At 38.2% G+C, this 20,214-nt stretch overlaps 1 protein-coding gene across 1 annotated transcript in view; it reads right to left on the bottom strand.

Moving 5' to 3' along the window:
* LOC135779687 (probable flavin-containing monoamine oxidase A) overlaps window positions 1-20,214 on the bottom strand; it is a 45,595-nt gene that overhangs the window by 11,407 nt on the left and 13,974 nt on the right. Inside the window, exons 8-11 of the mRNA XM_065290491.2 lie at window positions 13,403-13,503; window positions 12,476-12,634; window positions 8,186-8,272; window positions 2,130-2,230 (exon numbers count right to left, since the gene is read on the bottom strand). Coding sequence (XP_065146563.1) covers window positions 2,130-2,230; window positions 8,186-8,272; window positions 12,476-12,634; window positions 13,403-13,503 — 448 coding nt within the window. The remainder of the gene's footprint in view (window positions 1-2,129; window positions 2,231-8,185; window positions 8,273-12,475; window positions 12,635-13,402; window positions 13,504-20,214) is intronic.

Raw genomic sequence — 20,214 nt, 5'->3', positions numbered from 1 at the left:
GAACTGTCCAGCGTGCTCCCGCACCTTTAACTCTCTCTCTCTGCCCGTCTCAGGAGTCATCATCCGTCAGTGTTGTGAGGGCGTGGAGCCCAGTCAAGTGGAGGATCCTTCTCCCCGTTGTGTGTGTGTGCCCTATTTCTCTCACCCACCGCTCGTGTGGCAGGAGCCCGAGCGTGTGCGGAACGCAGAGTGTGACCAGTTTGCCGTCTGACTCTCGTTATTTCTTTAATAAAGAGTTCTGTTAATCTGCTCTGGGATCTCCCTGTGTTTATTCACCCATCCTAACAAATAATGCATTAGGTGAGTGTATGTGACCCTACTTGTGAAAAAGCATCTTACAAAAAGAACATTCTGTAAAAATATAACCTTTATATCTTTAATATTGATTGAGTAAGGTCATGTCAAAGATTGACATCAAACTTTGATGCTAATTATCATTAAATTATAAGACTTTATCCTGGCTTTGACATATAGGTAAGCTCTGATATATAAAAATATTTGGCTTATGTTAATGTTTTCCATAACATTTGTTGTTGACAAGTTGTGTCAAATCAAACATTAATTTTCAAGATTTATTTTACTTTTCAACAATAGCAAATTCTAGTGCTGTGTTGGGGCAAAGATGTCCAATGTAAAATCTAAATCCTGAAGCAAAACCATCACAGGAGCGCTGCTTTAATCTCAGCAGATGCTTGCATAAACTCACGTGGAGTTCTTTCGTCCCGCATGTACTGTTTAAAAATTGTATTAAACAATACAGACAACCTCCTGCAGACAATGCATGTTTCTTCCTGTCTGATGATAATTTACCCCAAAATACTTTCTGTTTTCTTGCATACACATTTATAATTCCTGGCATTTCACAACAAATTCCCAATGCAAGACCATTTCCATCCACCGCACTGTTTACGCTTTATGCATTATGGATGCTTGGACTTAGTTGTGCATGAAACCCTCAGGGATCTCTTTTTTACCCACAGTGCTTTTCACCTATGCTCTTTGTATATGTGAAGACATGAAAGGGTTTCTATTCCGAAGTCTATGGCAAGCAAGAGGCGCATTTCCAACTCTGCATGTGCGGATCAAACGCAGTCAGGTACGTAATATCTTACAGTCAAGTGCTTTGTTGAAAACTCAAACCAGAGACTTCTTGACTGAGATGCTCCAGACATTCATTCATAATTTAATCTTTTAAATTATTTACATCTATTAAAATAATCTGTTAAATATTCAGTATATCACAAGACAGATTGAAGTTTAATGCATCTACATTATTATGTTTCCAGAAGAACGGAAGCTCAAGCGTGCTATCCGCTTCCAACTGGGTCAAGGACAGATTAAGAGGTTCCTTAAGGAAAAGCTCTCCACTAGCACAGGTATCAAACAATGCGAAGTCCATACATGCCTGGACCACATTATAAGATGAGCTCATTCACTTCTCTACGGGTTTAATTCTATTATGGAAATTTCCCCCTCGACTTTATCCGCCGTGCGCTCGCTCTCTCCGTTCTCCTTGGGCGAGCATTAGTTCAGCCCTGTCAATCGCATAACATGCCAATTTCAAATAAGCCCGAGACGCTTTCCCCCAAGAGCGCCGTTCTTCTGACATTTAGTCATGCGTTTTTGGAAAAATTTGTGCTTCTGGGTGAAATGAGCATTTATACTTTTACCGTGCATATCAGCAGGTGACGTCAACCGAATCGCTGATTAAAGTGAAAGTTTACCCAAAAATGAGATATATACAGTATGTGACTCTGAATCCAGGCTGAAGTCTTGTACTCACAACATGCACTCACAGTTGCACATCGGTCACCAGTTTGTCAAGCTCCAAAAAACATCAATAAAGTTTGACAACATTGTCACTATGACTTCTTGTTGTATGAATAAATGATGTGTGGACCTTAAACTAAATCAGAATTTCCCAGTCCTGCAGTACCCCTAAAACATTTTGGATGTGTCACCAGTAGAGTGACTCTGAATCAAGTGGACCAGAATTGGGAAACACTGGAATACATGATGTCGCATTGGTATTTTCCTTTAAGGACAGACGATGCAGTGTAATAGGCCAGTGGGGATTTAAAAAAGCATTTCTTGAACATAAAGTGACACATTGTGGTGGATGGGTTTACCTGCCAAAGGGCTTTCGGAGACTGGGGTGGTAATAGGTTAGCATCCCAGGGGCCATGACATTCACAGGACATCCTCCACTGTATTCCTCTTTTGCCCAGTCCTGAACACAACACAGTGCACAAAAACAAACATTAACATTTTCCATTAGTCAGTGTCAATGTGGACTCTAATTTCTTGCAAATAAATACCCTGAGAAACATTTATTAATTGGGACTGTGATGTAACCTGTAATTTATTTTCCAATGGAGGCACATTTAATATGCAGGGGCTTTTGTGCATTGACACTGACAAAACTTTCTGATGTTTGGCAGACATGGTTTGGCAGGAAGTTTGCTCGTTTGGCTTAGATGAACCAAACAACATCGGGCAGGTTTTATTTATGCGGCTTCACATCATTTTAAACGTCTCGCTATAGCCTCATATTTCACTTTTAACAAGGTCACTTCTGTAGTAACTGAGAATTCAATGTGGGATTTACTAATTATTCCTCTTATGCTTGTTGAGATTGTGTCTAAACTAATGTGAAAATCCGTTACTTAATTGAATTAAAGTGTTATGTATCTTTACACTCAGTACTCAAGAAAGACATGGGTCTTAAGTAGCCATTACGGTTCATTTTTAATGTTCTGTCGTAACTGTCTATTTACGTAACTGTAACTCAGATCTATTTAACCAGGATAGCCTCTGTCCTACAGAGTTTAGTTCAAACCATAATGAAAAACCCTTTTTAATATTTTAAAATAATCATTAAAGATGCAATGTGGGACTTTTAGAAGGATCTCTTGACAGAAATGCAATATATTATCAGTGGTATATAAAGACCTTATATAATGAACTGTATTGTTTTTATTACCTTAGAATGAGCCGTTTTTATCTACATACACTGCCAGTCTCCTTACATATGGAAGTCGGCGTCATGTTTCTACAGTAGCCCTAAACGGACAAACCTTTCTACCGGGCGCGTTTCGTCCCTCTGTGGCGGATACCGTAGCCCTCATTGCATTTCGAAATTGAGGTAAGTTGCAATTTCACAATCTCACCACCACTAGATGTCACAAAAAATCCACTTTACACCTTTAAGACCTTAAAGGATAATTCCGGTATATAACACTTTGAGTCTCATTTTTGGTTTATTTTGGATGAACTACAGTGATGGACACTGAAATTTTGACAATGGGTCGTGTCTTGACTTTTTGACTCGTTTAGAAGCGTCTCTTGACTGGTTCAGAATGGAAGTCAATGACCATGCACAAACATGTCATTAAAACAACACTTAACGTTCATTTTCAAAACTCTACTACTCACCGAGTGGTTCGTGGTGTTCGTTGATGATTAAAAACAAGTCGTGTAGCGAAATACAATTTCTGTCGTGTTTTATTTGGCATTTTGTAAAATTCCATTGAATTTTCTTGGAAGACTCATTGCTCGCTGATATATCACTCCGCCGCCGGGAAACAGAAAAGGGTCTGTTTACATGTGGTTGTAGTTTTGTCACTCGGTTTCTCTCAGAAGAAATTTTTCCCATTTTTGATGGCTCAGTGACCAGCTTTAGGTTTGAAGTTGAGCTCGATTGTGACTGTGTATACGCTAGAGACACCGAGGTACTTGTATGGCAAAGTGGTTGTCGCCATCAAGTGGTCGGGAGTGTGCTAACGCTTCAGACTCAAATATAGAGCGGAAGTATATACGCGGTTGTGAGGTATCTGAAAAAATAGTTCCACTATAGCAAATAACACGGATTGAAATCATACATTGCGCCAATATATTTGTTTTTAATCATCAACGAACAACACAAACCACTCGGTGAGTAGTACAGTTTTGAAAATGAACGTTAAGTGTTGTTTTAATGACATGCTTGTGCATGGTCATTGACTTCCATTCTGAAGCAGTCAAGAGACGCTTCTAAACGAGTCAAAAAGTCAAGACACAACCCATTGTCAAAATTTCTGTGTCCATCACTGTAGTTCATCCAAAACAAACCAGAAATGAGACTCAAAGTGTTAAATACCAGAATTATCCTTTAACTGTGTCTAAAACAACTCCCTATTTCCTATATCGGCCCTGTCCCCAATGGCGCACTTCATGTGGACTTTCGGTCTCGCGGCCTTAAGTTGCGCTTGGTCGCTTAGTCTACGAATCCGTAGGGTGTCCCATCTGTCATTTTTAGGCTCCGCTTATCAGCACCCCCTTTGCACACTTGATGCGATTTTCGGCGAAGCCCGCACTGCTTTTACCAACCCAGAAGTTCTTGCGAAACGAAAGAGCAATCAGATGGCTGATGGGAGGAGTTCACACTGATGGGCAACTTCTCTTCCTATTTCCGGGGTGACGCTCGAGTCTGTTCCAAACTACGACTCCAGTGCGCCCTCATTAAGGGTCCATAAGGTCTGCACTACATGATGTCTCCAAAGTGTGGGTTTTGAGGAAGTCCACAAGTTTGGAGTGTGCCATTTGGGACAGGGCCATAGTGCACTGTATTAAGTGTTTGAAACCTGAACGAACAACTTCAAAACTTAGTTTTTTTTACCCACAATGCACTTTGATTGAATGTTTATCTGATGTATTTTATTTCTCACTATTTCCCATGATACAACATGGGACAGCTGTTTGACGACACTGCCCGTAAACAGCATGAATGTACAGTATGTTTAGAAACAGGCTGTGTGGGTCAGTATGGCCCTGTTTACACCTGGTATTAAAATGGGCTTCGGTCGATCGCATCACAAGTGGACGACGTGTTTAATCAATGAAAGGCTAAAGATCGCGCTGAACACTGTGGGTTCGCACTAGAAGTCATGTTTGATGTTAAAACCTTTCGCTCGGTACATTACATTAGATCAATAGGCGGAAAGTAGGCAGTCGAACACATCCGTCCACATACTCGTCTAGCCATCCGGTCAAAAGTGTTTTCGACTACTTCTATAGTGTATTTAGCAGCATGTGCCTGTGATCCGAGTACCAGGTGTAAACAGCCTCTAAAATGCTTTGGGAGAGGCTGTGTCTTTAAAACAAGGATCATTGAGCAAAAACTGTAGGCATTGTGGTTGCCAGCTTTACAAAACATACTGAGACCTAAATATATGTCATTTTGAAGGTCCCTAAAACATACATATAGCAGTAACTTGTTTTTCGTGGACTTTTATACAAAGATTTGAGTAAGTACACATAAAGCAGCTGACTATCGAGGAAGTGCTATCGAGTAACCCTGACAGTCAGTGTTTTGTCTATGCACAGTGAATAGGTTAAATGGATAAAGTGGCTTTTTTTTTTAAAAGCAAGTCATTCAGTTGTGTTTACCTGAATTATTAAAAGAGGCTAAACAGGTAATACTTCTTTTCACCATGCTAAACACCATCTGGAGTGTTCGATTTAAAATGTTACAGTACACAGAGGCGAAACTGAATCTTTTAAACATCTGCTTTGTTGCAGGCTTGCACAAAACGCCCTTGAGCCAACCCCACAAGTCATTTTATAAGTGTGCAATTCTATAGATTGTAATATTGTACGCTTCCTTTCTCTGCTGAAAGAAAACGTACCATCGGTAAAAACATTGCACATTCACGCTCTCTGCATCCTCAATCTGAACTGCCTAAGGCTATTCAACCGTTTCACTTAGTGCTAAAGTGCTCCGGCATCCTTTTCACACCAAGACAGAAAAATGTTAGCATACTGTTGAAGCTGATGTCTTTCAAACAAGCCTGCCTGTTTGTCAATCTCAATTACACTTCGTGAGCATTGCATGGCACTTTTACCCCTCTTGGGGGGAATAGATTCCCATTTCCTTTAGACAAGTGACTAGTTCTCAGTTTCGGCCAAAGTGGAAGGGTGTTGGCTCAGGAGATTTTCATTTCTGTTAGCGCCCTTGGCGACTGTCACATGGGGACTCGTCCAAGTCGTGTGGCTTTGTGGAAGTGTGCGGTGGAGGCGATGAACTCTAAAGGATCTTAAGAAGTTTCATACTTGCTGCTGGACAATGTGTCTTTCAATTGATATTCATGTTTGAAGTGCGATTTACTGCAGCTGAGTGCTTCGACATTTGGAACCATTCAAGACTATGAAATGTTGTCACTGCCACATGGGGTTGTGATTATAAATTGAATAGTGTTGGTGGATTTGAGTTAATATGAAAGAGCAACAAACCATAAAGCAGACAAGTTGCTTGAAATGTCAAACTGATTAGGGTACAAATATACGTAGATGGTTTTGGATGTGTGACCACTTCAAAGTTTGAAGCTCTGACCTGAGTGCTCCAATATAAAGCATACGGTATATTCAAAAAATAAATAAGTCTGTGAATGTAATGAAAATGGAAAAAACAAGAAACATTTTCCAAATTTTTTTGAAAACTTGACATAAAAATAATTATTATGAAATAATTAAATAATTATTATCCATCAGTACACAGTGTTTTGGAAATAAATGTTTTAGTGTACCTGCACTTTTTCTTGCGTTCCGGCATTTTTCACGTTGCCAGTACTGTGCCTCTTCAAGTCAAAGCGTCAGTTAATGGGTGATTAATAGTAATGACATCACACTAAAAGGAGGAACACTAAGTGAATTATCTGATTTACCTATTATCTCCACAAATCACGTGAATAATAGCCGTCTATAGTAAGTTTTCTTTTCCAATTTGAAGGGCACCAAGAATGTGTGAGTCAGAACTTCACCTGGATAAAGTAAATACTCTCTGTGAGCAAACTTGCACTAACAGGCAGTTAGTGCACAAAACAAGCAACGTTACTGCTGCTGTTACCTTAGTGATGTTAACAATAAGTTTACCATTAGTGGCCACTACCAGCTGACCCTAATACCTTCACGAGCCTGTTTCATGGTAAACATCTTTTGATCTTTTTGACTTTTACTATACTATACTATACTAAACTAAAAGTGCTTAACTCTTTCCCCAGCTTTGATGAGTAAACTTGTCAATTAAGAGAAAACGCTTCCCTGCCAATGACGAGTTTTCAAGGAAATCCATATCCAAACTCTGTGTATGTTTTTGCATAAAATTTGATGTTTTTGGTTATTTACTTAAAAAAGCGAAAATAAAAAAAATTATATATAAATAAATATATATATATATATATATATATATATATATATATTAGGGCTGTCAATAGATACACAATTTTAATCTAATTAATTACATACTCTGTGATTAATTTATCTAATTTAATCGCATACATAATTTTTGCTGTTAAAGTATTAAATATTTAAATTTAAATGAATCAATGAATAATCAGCATTAGTGACAAGTTCAAAAACTCTTTTATTATTACAGTATTTTCACTGTTCAAATAATGGCCATAACAAATCAACAATATGACCTACAGTAATATGCTAAGGAAATAAATTCTAAAGTGCTTTAGGAAGATTATTTACCAAAAGTTTAACAGTGCAATATCAATTGCAGGGCTTTTTGTGTAATCGAACATAAACCTTAAATAAAAAATCAGCCCCTTTACCTTTGGTATTACGAGACATTATTGGATGCTTATCATTGATGTGGTACTTTAGAGTGGACGAACTCCGGTGATATGCAAATTCCTTGCTGCAGACATTGCAGAGAACTTTATTTTTATCATCACTTCCATCAGGCTGTTTTTATAAGTTTATGTTCCAATCAAAGAGGCTGTTCAAAACGGTTTGAGCTCGCCCACTTTCAACCACATTCAGAGGTACTGGAAAACCTGTGTGTATTTATTTTTGGTGTTACCAATGACAGCCGCAACAAATTAAACCAGTGATTCTCAAGGCCTAGACCCCGTAGGCTATGCGTCGGTTTTCCTTCATACTTTTTCATCGACATCCGCTCCGATGTGCAATTACACATGCAGAGGCCGCTGGTAGGCAGTACAGACGCATGTAACCCTGTAAAACGTATGTAAAAATGTGACGCAGACACAGTCTACTCTAGCGGACCAATCACAGCACTTGTGATCCGCGTAGGACAGATATGTTTTGGAAACTAAGAAAGTTTACCATCACTGTCATTGGAAACAGCCTACTTGTCCAAAACTCCAAAAATATTACTTTTGCTGAATTGACTACATACTTTTTCCTGGTAGTGAATGTAGTTGGACGCCTCGGGGCCGAGATATTTCACCAAATTGGAAATGACAGCGTCTCTTCTTTCCTCCATCTGAAATAGGCACAAAAACATTTGTTTATTAGTTGTCAATAAAAAAAGTTTATTTAAAATGAAAATGATGATATAAAAACACAGTTAGTCGTGGCCTTTGACCCGTTTGTTGATAGGACATTTTGGAAAAGCTTAATAAGGTTTTATTTGTTAACATAATAATTAATGCATTAGCTAACATGAACTAAAAATTTACAATTATTATTAAAATTCATTTCAGCATTTACTTATACATTTTTAAAATCAAAAGTTGTAACTGTTAACATTAGTTATTGCACAGTGAACTATAATGAACAATTGTATCTGCATTAACTATCATTAACAAAGATTCATATACAGTATGATGAAAAACCTGTTGTGCATTGTTAGTTCATGTTAGCTTACCCATTTACTAATGTGGCACAAATACAACTTCATTGTAAAAATGTGACTGTTTAATCTTAATTCTATGTCACATTTTAGTATGTAATGTCTCACTTATGTGCCCAAATAATGTTAATGAATGAATCACTTCATCAGGTAATAAACTGATTTGACAGCTCAACGGTAGATCTCTCAAATTACAGTATAGCAAAAGGCCGAAGGCTTTAAAATATAACTGTGCTTCCCAGAAAAATGTCCCAGGCCAGTTCTCCATCCTCCATCAATCTGAATAACTCATAGCCCTTTCAGCCTGAGATCTACATGAGTTATGTGTGCAGAAGGGCTGGGCCGTGCACTCCTGCTGTTACAACCCCAGCGAGTGACAGATGTTAGTAGGCGCATAAAATCCTGCATCTGCATGTTGTGCACACTGCCTCTCGATCCCAGTGTCCCAGACCATAATTCAGTACAATTATTGCCTCACACCAGGTACGGAGGCTGAAAACACCTGCAAGGGTTTTATAAAAATGCCTGCGAGGTGCTGGAGGGCTATTTACTATCTCTAATGCCTGCCTATAAAACAGAATGCACAGATTACATTTCATGTCCGCTCATCAAACGTTGGCATCTTATTCATGTGAAGTGATACAGATCTGTACAAAGAACCAGACCCCAGATAACTGCTTTGTTTCTTTGTGCGTTACAAGGAAATATCGAATCCTCCTGTCAATTGATTCATATTAAATGAAGTAAGCACACAATGCAAATGCTCAATCTAGAATGCTTTTATGCACTGAACCACCAGCGTACATGAAATGATGTGTTTATCTGGTTTGAGGCTCATGGATTTAAGCTTCAGGGTTGCTTTTTCCGCTTCAGACACCGGATGTGTGGGCATCTTTGATTGAGCGATGGGTGGCAGATAAATCAATATTTTGTCACATTACCAGAGCTTTTGACGGCGGGTTGTTTTCCGAGATAAAGCTTTAGGTTTAACACTTCCTCTGACATTTAGCTAATATGAAATAGTTTGCTTGCTTATTGGAACCATTTTGCTGTCAAGTAAATGACTTTGTTCCTCGTTACGCCGATACAAACAGAGTTTTATTTACTCTGCCGAAAAGACGCATTTAAATCTGTATACATATCCAAGCTGGTCCAGGCTTATGCCAAAATTTGGCTGGTTAAAATGATCCTAGTCTCAGCCTCAGACGTCACGCCCACCAACTGTTGGCTGAATGCCTGATGCATATGGCACGCTTAACTGAAAAACACTTAAGCAATCAAAGCCTTTCTCTGATTGGTTGAATTATACAGGATTTTCCAGAGACGTCGCGTTCTTTGGAAAAAAAAACAAAGCTGTTTACATTAGTGACAATGCTTCATCAAGAACGAATCAACGCTACATTTTTGCAAGGTTAATGGCATAAATTATTTAAAAGATGTCCAAAAGCAATTGCCATTGTTATTACAAACTTTCAACATTTGTGATTGATTTATTGGTTGCACACTGGTCTGTTAACTCTTTCACCGCCAGTGTTTTTTAAAAAAAGTTGCCAGCCAGCGCCAGCATTTCTCATGATTTTCACAAAAGTTCCAGAAAATACCTTCCAGAAAATGTTCTTCTTTAAATATATAAACAAACAATATATCAAATGAAAGAACAGACCCTCTACTTTCAAAAAAAAAAAAAAAACGTTTCATCCTAACTTCATTAGTTCTCTTTTTATCACCTCTCAAATATGGGTAGGTTTCTTTAAAAACACAAATTTTTGAGCAAAAAGCTGAGATAATTCAATTTTTGTTAAGGACTTTTGATAGAGATCAGATGCAGAGCGATCTTTAAAACATACACGGAGTTCTTTCACGTGAAGCGCTACTTCCAGATTTTATAAGTTGCGGTGGATAATAGCGGAAAGCCGGAAATTCTCGAGTCAATGGCGGCCAAAGAGTTAAAGGAATAGTCTACTCATTTTCAATATTAAACTATGTTATTATCTTAACTAAGAAGAGTTGATACATCCCTCTATCATCTCTGTGCGTGCACGTAAGCGCTGGGGCGCGCTGCGACACTTCGATAGCATTTAGCTTAGCCCCATTCATTCAATGGTACCACTCAGAGATAAAGTTAGAAGTGACCAAACACATCAACGTTTTTCCTATTTAAGACGAGTAGTTATACGAGCAAGTTTGGTGGTACAAAATAAAACGTAGCGCTTTTTCTATCTCTGAGTGGTACCATTGAATGAATGGGGCTAAGCCAAGTGCTATCGAAGTGTCGCAGCGCGCCCCAGCGCTTACGTGCACGCACTAAGACAGTGGTTCTCAAATGGGGGTACGCGTACCCCTAGGGGTACTTTGGGGTACTGCAGGGGGTACGTGAGAGAAAGTGGAAACTGACATTTAGGAATAAATCAATAAAATCTGTAAATCATGATGATAGTATTTTACATGACATTAGGACTACACAAAGATGCATTAAAAAAAATCATAAATTTAAAGCACATTGTACAAAATGCATGTACGAGTTCAACCTGTTGATCTTGTCTGGCGCACGCGCTATATATACATATATATATATATATATATATATATATATATATTCAAGTAAGTAACATCTGTCAGTGTTGTAAATATGTTTTATTTGGTTAAATGTACCTCATTTCACTGTATTTTAAAGCTAAATGTTTGTTGTCTGGTTAAGGGGTACTCGGCTTGAAAAAAATCATAAAAAGGGGTACTTCAGCCAAAAAAGTTTGAGAACCACTGCACTAAGATGATAGAGGGATGTGTCAACTCTTCTTAGTTAAGGTAATAACATATTTTAATATTGAAAATGAGTAGACTATTCCTTTAATATGGAGACATTTCCACACCCCTAAACACCTAGGACCCTATCAAGGCGCCGGCGCAAGTGTTTTTTTGCTAGTTTTTAGCCCGACCAAAGGGTTTTGATATTTTCCATATTTTTCCGAAAATAGTCCCCAGCTTGGTAACTTTCAAAAGCTGGGGACTTTTTTCACGTACAGCGTAATATTATGCTGCACCTCCTGCAGCCAAGTCACTGCAGCAAAGTCCTTGATTATTACGCTAGTTTTAGAGTGTAGTTCCTAGCCGTATCAGCCTAGAAAATCGCAACTTTTAATTTTTAGTCGTCTTAGTACACGATGTAACTACAGAAGAGTCAAGTTTTAAATTGGAAAAATATCGAAACTCTTTGGTAATTTTTGAGCGCAATGCTAATGGTCTAATCAGATTCAATGGATTATGCTAAGCTATGCTAAAAGTGGTACCACCAGGCCCGGAGAGCAGTTGAATGGATTCCAAAACAGTAAAACTAAAATGTTTTATCTCTAGAGGAGCTGGAAAATGAGCATATTTTCAAAAAAAAGTGGAGTGTCCCTTTAAAGAGCGCATTAGTAATACGCACATTTGCTTATTACACACACATAAATGCGTGCGCAGCAGCACACAAACATATTAAAATATAAAAAAATAAAGGATTGAAATTTAAAAGATGATTATTGAGACATAAATTAGAACAGTTTACAGGCGTAAAGCTGGGATCAGCTGGCAGAAAAGCTGCTTCACCTGTAGCCTGTTAAGCAGATTTTTTATCAAAAAGTTACAAATTGCATCCTTAACCATCTTTTTTTTACCTCTTCTTGTCTCATTCCACTGAAAGTGTGAAACTGAGAATAGACCTGACACTGGAACATATTAAACATCCTTCCTCATAATCTACCTCTTTCCATTTCTCACCCCCGGTGTATGCTATTTAAATAGTATGTTTCCTTCTATCTCGCTCACTCGCTCTCACACACTTCCTCTGTCTCTCACCTTTCTTCCACACCAGTCACGAGCCTGCACGCCAGCGATGAATCCCACCAGCGCAGGATTACCTCTGGGGCTGGTGGCATCAAATGTGACACTTAAAGGGCAATCCTTGGAGGGGCGAGCCACGATTTCTCCCGAGAATCCCTTTTCTCTCCAAAACGCCTGAAAAGCATGGATGACAAGAAATTATTTAAGTATAAATGAATAAATAAATGTACATGTGTTTATATTACATTTCTACATTTATTCCTGTATTACTACTACATGTATTTATTAAGACATTTCTTTATTTATATATTATTTCTGCAGCACTGACATTAAAAATCAATGTTGGATGAATGTGATGCAGGTTAGAATGAAATAAGGGTGAGTAAATTTCACAATTTCATCATTTAAGTGAATTATCCCTTTATGCTTATATGCACATATAAGGAAAGTCAATCAAATAAAAAATATATTGCTGTGTAATTGGTGAAAACTAAGCAATTATGCCCTATAGCAACAATATGCTTTACATACTTTTATGCAATGCAGTATTTCAAATGAATAATTCATGAATATATGCAATTACAGCCAATAAAACAAAACTATGATATGTATTCATATGCACTCAGACAGGAACATTATCTAACTGCACGGATTGCACAAAAGGTGTTCTTTAAGAAAACATTTTATAGTGTGATTACATGCACAATCCTTTCACGATCCAATTAAAATTGCACTGAAGTATAGCCTTACGGCAATGATTAAATATTAAATTAAAAAACTGCCATTGAATATGGTTCACTGAACAGAGACAGTGGTCTTCGTGTCTTTTAACTGTATTATAATATTTAATCAATTAGAGCTGTATGAGGAATTGATTGCACTTAATTGGAAAGTTGGTTAATCTGGCTGTGGGTAAATGGATGGGTTATGTGTGTCACTCACAGTTGGGTACGTGATGATAAACTTTAACATGTGGCCGACGGGCGCACACTGGGTGAGACGCTGACGTTCAGCTGGCAGGGCAGGCTCATAGTGGATCTGGGCTGTAAGGAAGGTAAATCAGGCATGGTTAGGGTAAAGTAAGTGTTAATGGGTTAAATGCTGTCAGTGCTATAGGGATTCAACACCAAATACTGGGGAATATTTAGGAAAACCCAAAATACTGATATGTCAGGGGATATATCTTTTTCTTGTTTTGGGTCCCCAGTGCTTCTTTCAACCTATAAAATGTGAAAAAGATCAACACAGTAACTTAGTTTTGGTAAACCATTCTTTGCAAGCATGTAAAAAATAGGTTGTTGAAATTTGGCTCCCCTTGTGATGTTAAACTTTTGATCTTATTTTTCTTAAGATCTTTGGATCTTATTACAAAAATACCACCCCTTAATCTGCATCCAACCATGTCACTGCCATTTAGTGCAGAGAGAGAGGGGGACAGAGAAAATTTCTAATTTTTTTATATCTTAAAAAGGGTGAAATGTCACCTTTAAATTCCCCATAAAATAAAAATATTTTTTTTTCTTTAAGTATAAAAGGTTAGGCTTAAAGGTACGGAGCCCTTTAGGGGACATGGTGATGGACAATATTTAGGATTAGAGAGAGAAAAAATGTAAAAGCTTTTGCGTTCTCCCGAGAAGCTTTTTGCGTTCTCTCGCAAAACTTTTGCTTTCCCCCGAGAAACTTTGCGTTCTTTCATAAGACTTTTGCGTTCCCCCGAGAAACCTTTTGCGTCCCCTAAGAAACTTTTTGCGTTCCCCGAGAAACTTTTTTTTGAGAAATCACAGCGCTTCACTGCGTCACCTGAGGCAGTTCATTAATGCCAGCTGTTTGTATGATATATATCTACTGTTATTAAAGAATTATACGGTATTTCTTTGTATTTAAAGTGACACCATGTAATTTTTCAACCTTCATAATAAATTTTCAAGACCCTTGTGATAGTACATCGACTTTAAATAGGTTGAATGACATGTCTACCATAGCCTGACGCGGTCTGTATCACTTTTACTCGTATTTTAAAACTTAGGGTTTCTGGTAGTAACCAGAGCACAAAAAAAACTACAAAATTCGACTGCTTTACGGCATACGTCACTTCCTCCACACAATTTGTTTTTAACGTGAATTTTGCTGGAGGCTACTTAAGGAGTGTAGAGAGCAATTTCTATTATGTGACTCTGTGGCACAGTCTTTAGTGTCACGGACCTATGACACGGGCGACCCGGGTTCGATTCCCCTTTAAGGCAATTTTTTATATAAACTGTTGATTCATACATAAATGCGATGTTCTTTATAAATTACGGCGATTATATTGCATATAGTTCCCTGTATTCAGATGCTGTGTTCACGTATTTACCTTTCTTTTACTGTGTCTATGGTATTTACATTACAATCCAAGATGCTACAGCAGTCAAACTTGCTCACAGTGTAAAACCAAACCCTACTCATTCACCAATCAGATCCGAGCGTTTCTCTCTTCTCTCTTCCTCATTTGCTGCGTTCCGCTGTCACTCGCGTGACGTATTACAAAGCGGCAGACCTAAACGCATGGGTTTACTTGGATTTGGAGCGATTTTCACACAAAAAAGAGGAATAACGAGCGCCATTGCGGAAAATCCTGGTGGCGAGGGAGAGAGAGAGGATGCAACAATATTTGTTTGGAAAAAGGCAAAGAAATACGTCTGGTCGTTTCTGAATTGGAAGGCTGCATCCTCCGGAGGTCAAATATGCAGGCTGCACACGTCATCAAGCCTGGGTTATTAAGGTAAACTGAGCATTACATTCGCAAGTCATAAGCATACTGCAACAATTTACGATTAACTATGTATAATAGTCAACTTTGTAATTGTTAATATTGTGAAATAAGAGAGTCTTGATGACGAATACAGCTTAGAAATACGACATCCGGAGGCTGCAACCTTCAGATTGAGAAATGGCTTCTGCCACGACGAGTTCCTCATCAGAAAGTTGTAACATGACTGCGTTTCTCCCTGTTGTCTCAAAATGCTGATCATTTAGCATTTTAAATGTTTAGTTTTTAGTTTAGTTTTAAGGTTGGCCAGTTCCTTTCCTTTGCGACAGTGCTGCGGCGCTTGTGGGCTCTAGGGGCGCTAGAAGTGAAAAATACGTGTCTAGCACCCCCTAGTGGCCAAAAAGTTTTATGGTGTCCCTTTAAGTCCCAAGTTCAAAAACAGTGGCATGTAAGACTAGTCTTGCATAGCCTTAGTCCACTCCAAAATAGTCTAGTATTGTCACTTAACTTATGCTGCTTGACTTTTCAGCATTAAGATCATTATAAAAAATAATATTAATATTTAATATTTCACATTTAGAGGTGGATATAGGCTACCCCATGCCATCTAATAAGGGTACTCCGTATAGCTGCGTGTACCCAGCACAACACCATATGGCATTCATTGATGTCCGCTGTTATAACTACTGTTATTAAATAATGATATTGTATTTCTTTGTATTTAAGTCCAAGTTCAAAATAACACACTATAAACCGCTCCATTGTGAAACAGGTCATGTTTTTTGTTCAGACAAACACTTTATCTCCCGTCAGCAATGGTTCAGACAGCTCAATGCATTCACAATGGAGCGGTTTATAGAGTGTTATTTTGAACTTGGACTTAAATACAAAGAAATACGGTATAATTCTTTAATAACAGTAGTTATATATCATATCTACAAACAGCTGGCACCAAAACTTTACTTTCCGAAGATATAAGCATTTTATGTATCTATTGCTTGATTTACCGTAAAGCGGCTTTGCTAGAAAATGAAAATCGCGATAAAAACGTAATAGAAATACATGTGAATTAAACATTTCAAGCTTCCGTTTATCAGTCTTCTACACAAAGGATTGTGGGATATGCACAAGAAAGTAAAATTAATCTAAAGATAAGGTTAATAGGTAAAAAGGGGACATTCAGGGGCACAAAGGGTAAGATTATAAGATAGAATAACTTGTAGGTGTGTGATCAGCCTCTGGTATTGATCCAGGTAGCTATACCTTCTAATCTAACAGCACTCTGGGAAATTGGATCCAATGCCCCAGTGACCGTCTCTTCGTGAAATTGCCAATCTATCTAAGAATCCCAACGATTAACACTACTACTTTGTCTGTTTTCTTAAAAGCCTTAATTAAGAGTTAGGCATTTCGGGGGGTACGGTATCCAATAACTTTATGAGTGGCCCTCAGTACTGCCTGTGCACCAGAAGGGACACATTTTTCCACAAGATGACCATCTGGCAACAAGCCAGTATTTGAATTACAGTATCCTTTTTAAGATGGGACACACAGTGGTGTTTGCTTCAAGGCATAATGTCAAACTCTTCATTGAAGAGGTTTTGTAATGCCTGTAAGAGAGAATGAATGCGAAACACTTCCAAAACCCTCCCTGTGGGTGTTCACTGTTGTGCTGTGTATCCCGCTGTATGTGTTACGATACTTTCCAATATGTATCAACCTGAAAATACAATGCAATTAAAACAACACCGCAGGTTTATCACAAAGCAAACATAAAAGGGAGCTTGGATGCTGTCGGGAAGCATTCTGTAACTAATAAGTCCACTTGTTTATGCAGACCCGGCGCTATGCAGAAAAGCATTTTAATTGCTGCTAAAATGAATAAACGTTTCTATCATGGCGATACAAGAAATCAAACGGCACATTGCGTTGTTCGTGCCAAGCGACGGCAATCACGGAGGTAATTTGATTACGGTATTTTTCACAAGCAAGACGCTAATTGAACAATAGGCTCTAATGAACTCCACCAACTCCTCCAAACAAAGTTCGAAGGATACAAACCACGGAAAACGGAGCGCAAATGTGTTTTTTTCTTGACCTCGATTCGTTTACATGACTGACAGACATCAACCCACACAAGTCTGTCTCTTCAAAGAGCAGCCACGGCAGGAGTGGGAAACCGATCTAATTTTGCTGCATTGACTGAGGCGTGGAGTTGCTCTCATTGATTGAGAACGATCGCTCTGTGCCTGGCAGTCCATCATATCCCCACGGCTGTGAGCGACAGGCTCTGTCTGCATGCTTTAGTTTGTTACAGGTGAGAAATGTTAGGAAATAACAAATATGCAACGTTGCCAGTATGATTGAGAGGGCGACCTAACAGTTGCATTGTACTACAGTATAAACTGAACAGATGCAAAATGCGCTAGTTTAGGGCCAAACAGCTGTATATTAAATAAGTCAACGAAAGGTGTCACAAACATGCGTTATTCTATACAAATTAAGCTTTTTTTATAGAAAAAACAGCAACAAAAGTGTAAACCAGCTAAAATCAGCTTTTTACTGTTTCCTACATAATGTAAAAGATGAAAATATGAGAAAATATAACCTTGATATCTTTAATATTGACTGAGTAAGGTCATGTCAAAGACTGAAATGTGTTTCATAAGCACAATTGTGTTAGTATCGCACGTTAAGAGTATACAGTAAGCAGAACTGTACATTTTCTCATAATCATGGCAGCGGTAATTCAACACATCGCATGATGAAGGAAGGTGTTATAACAGACCACATATTCAGACATTGCTTGTAAAATATGCCAGATTGTGGTAGTCTGCTACATCCCCCACAACTTCGCACCCAGAACAAGATGGAAATATGGCCTGCGAGCTGCAATTGCTAAGCAAGGTTAACTGCAAATGTTTGGACATCTACCTCATACACTTTATAATCTGATTAATGTAATTCTTGCAATAAATTGTTCAATAAAACATACGCATTCTTAACTCTTTCGCCGCCAGCGTTTTAAAAAAAAGTTGCCAGCCAGTGCCAGCGTTTTTCATGATTTTCACAAAAGTTTAATGCCTTCCAGAAAATGTTCTTCTTTAAATATATAAACATACAATATACCAAATGAAAGAACAGACCCTCTGCTTTAAAAAAAAAAAAACCTTTCATCCTACCTTCAGTAGTTCTTTTGTAATCAGCTCTTGAATATGGGTAGGTTTCTGCAAAAACACCACATTTTGAGCAAAAAGCAGAGATAATTCCATTTTTGTGACGGACTTTTCATAGAGATCCCATTCAGAGCACACGGACATGCAGCCGCTTGCCATAGGGCAATACTTCCGGGTTTAAAAAGTTGCAGAAGGGCATTGCGGAAAGCCGGAAATACTCATCATTGGCAGGGAAGCGTTTTCTCTTAATTGACGAGATAACTCGTCAATGGCGGCGAAAGAGTTAAATAGACACCACTTTTTATATTCTCATTTTCCAGCTCCTCTAGAGTTAAATATTAAGGAGGCGCAATGATATTACGCAGCAGCCGAAAATAGTCCCCTTAGTAACTTTTAATAGCAGGGGACTATTTTCGGGCACTGCGTAATATCATTGTGCCTGCTGCAGTCATGTTACGCCAGCAAAGTCCTTGATTATTACGCCAGAATGAGAGTATAGTTCTTAGCTATATCTGCCTAAAAAATCACAACTTTTAATTTTCTGTCGGTCTTAGTACACGATGTAACTACAGAAGAGTCAAGTTTTAAATAGGAAGAATATCTCTAAATAAAACTAATAAAACTCTTTGGTTATTTTTGAGCGCGATGCTAATGGTCTAATCTGATTCAGTAGATTATGCTAAGATATGCTAAAAGTGGTCCAAAATGGTAAAAATCAAATGTTTAACTCTAGGGGAGCTGGAAAATTTGAATATTCTCAAAAAAGGGGAGTGTCCCTTTAAAGGTCACATAACAAACAGTGTTTCTGTTAATATCATATTAATCTTGAGTACCTATAGAGTAGTACTGCCTCCTTCATATCTCCAAAGAGTCTTTAGTTTTATCAGATTTATAAAAGACAGATCAGCTCTACCAGTCTGCCTTCTCGCGTGCTTATCACTCACAGCTTTGACCAAGATAATTTAACAGGGTTATGTTTTGCAATGAACCTCCGTCTTGGCGTTGTGATTGTATGCATTTTTGAGGCTGCTACACAGCGGGCTGTTTTGCAGTGTTGCCAGGTCCTTGTCTTTTTTGTATGTACATTCAGTTTTGGCGCTTAATCGTTTATGTCTTTTGGCTCATAAAGCGATCAAGTTTTTGGTGTTGTTAAAGTGTGAAGGTGCCGGTCCCAATAATTAGGTTTTTGAGGTAAAGCATTTGGATTTATTATTGGATTTTTTCTTGTTCGCTGTTTTGTTTGTGCAAGATCTGGCAACACTAGTCAGCAAACACTCGTGCCTCTGTCATTTTCTGCACCGCACATACAGAAGACTTTTTCTACTTCTAGGAATACATTTTTTTCAGGAATTGACTTTATTACCTACTAGTTGTTCAGTTCAGTTATGTACACACTATGCAGAGTTTCTGTAAATGCGGTTATCGCTACCTGCATTTTGCGGGAGTTAAATCGATTGTAGAATGCGGTTGTCAGTCCTGTAAATGACTGAACTGTGTGTGTACAGAACAGGATTAAGCATTAAAAGGTGAACTGACAACGGAATTAATATGCAGTATGTACGGGACCAATGTTGTTTACATTATATGTAAACCTACGCAACAATAGCCAACAAAACAATTCAATTCAATTTTATTTATATAGCGCTTTTCACAATTGTTAATTGTTGCAAAGCAGCTTTACATGAGTAGATGTAGAGGAGAACACTGAAAATCAATAGATAGTATAAGAAGTAGAATAAATTTTACTATACAGTAAAGTGCTAAGTTAAGCCAAAGTTGGCTGACTCTCCCTGGGACTAAAAAAACCCCTAGGAGAAAACCCAATGGGA

Source organism: Paramisgurnus dabryanus, chromosome 10, assembly GCF_030506205.2.
Source record: "Paramisgurnus dabryanus chromosome 10, PD_genome_1.1, whole genome shotgun sequence".
NCBI lineage: Eukaryota > Metazoa > Chordata > Actinopteri > Cypriniformes > Cobitidae > Paramisgurnus > Paramisgurnus dabryanus.
Note: the sequence above shows the minus strand (reverse complement) of the source record. Positions and strands in the feature narration are given on the sequence as shown.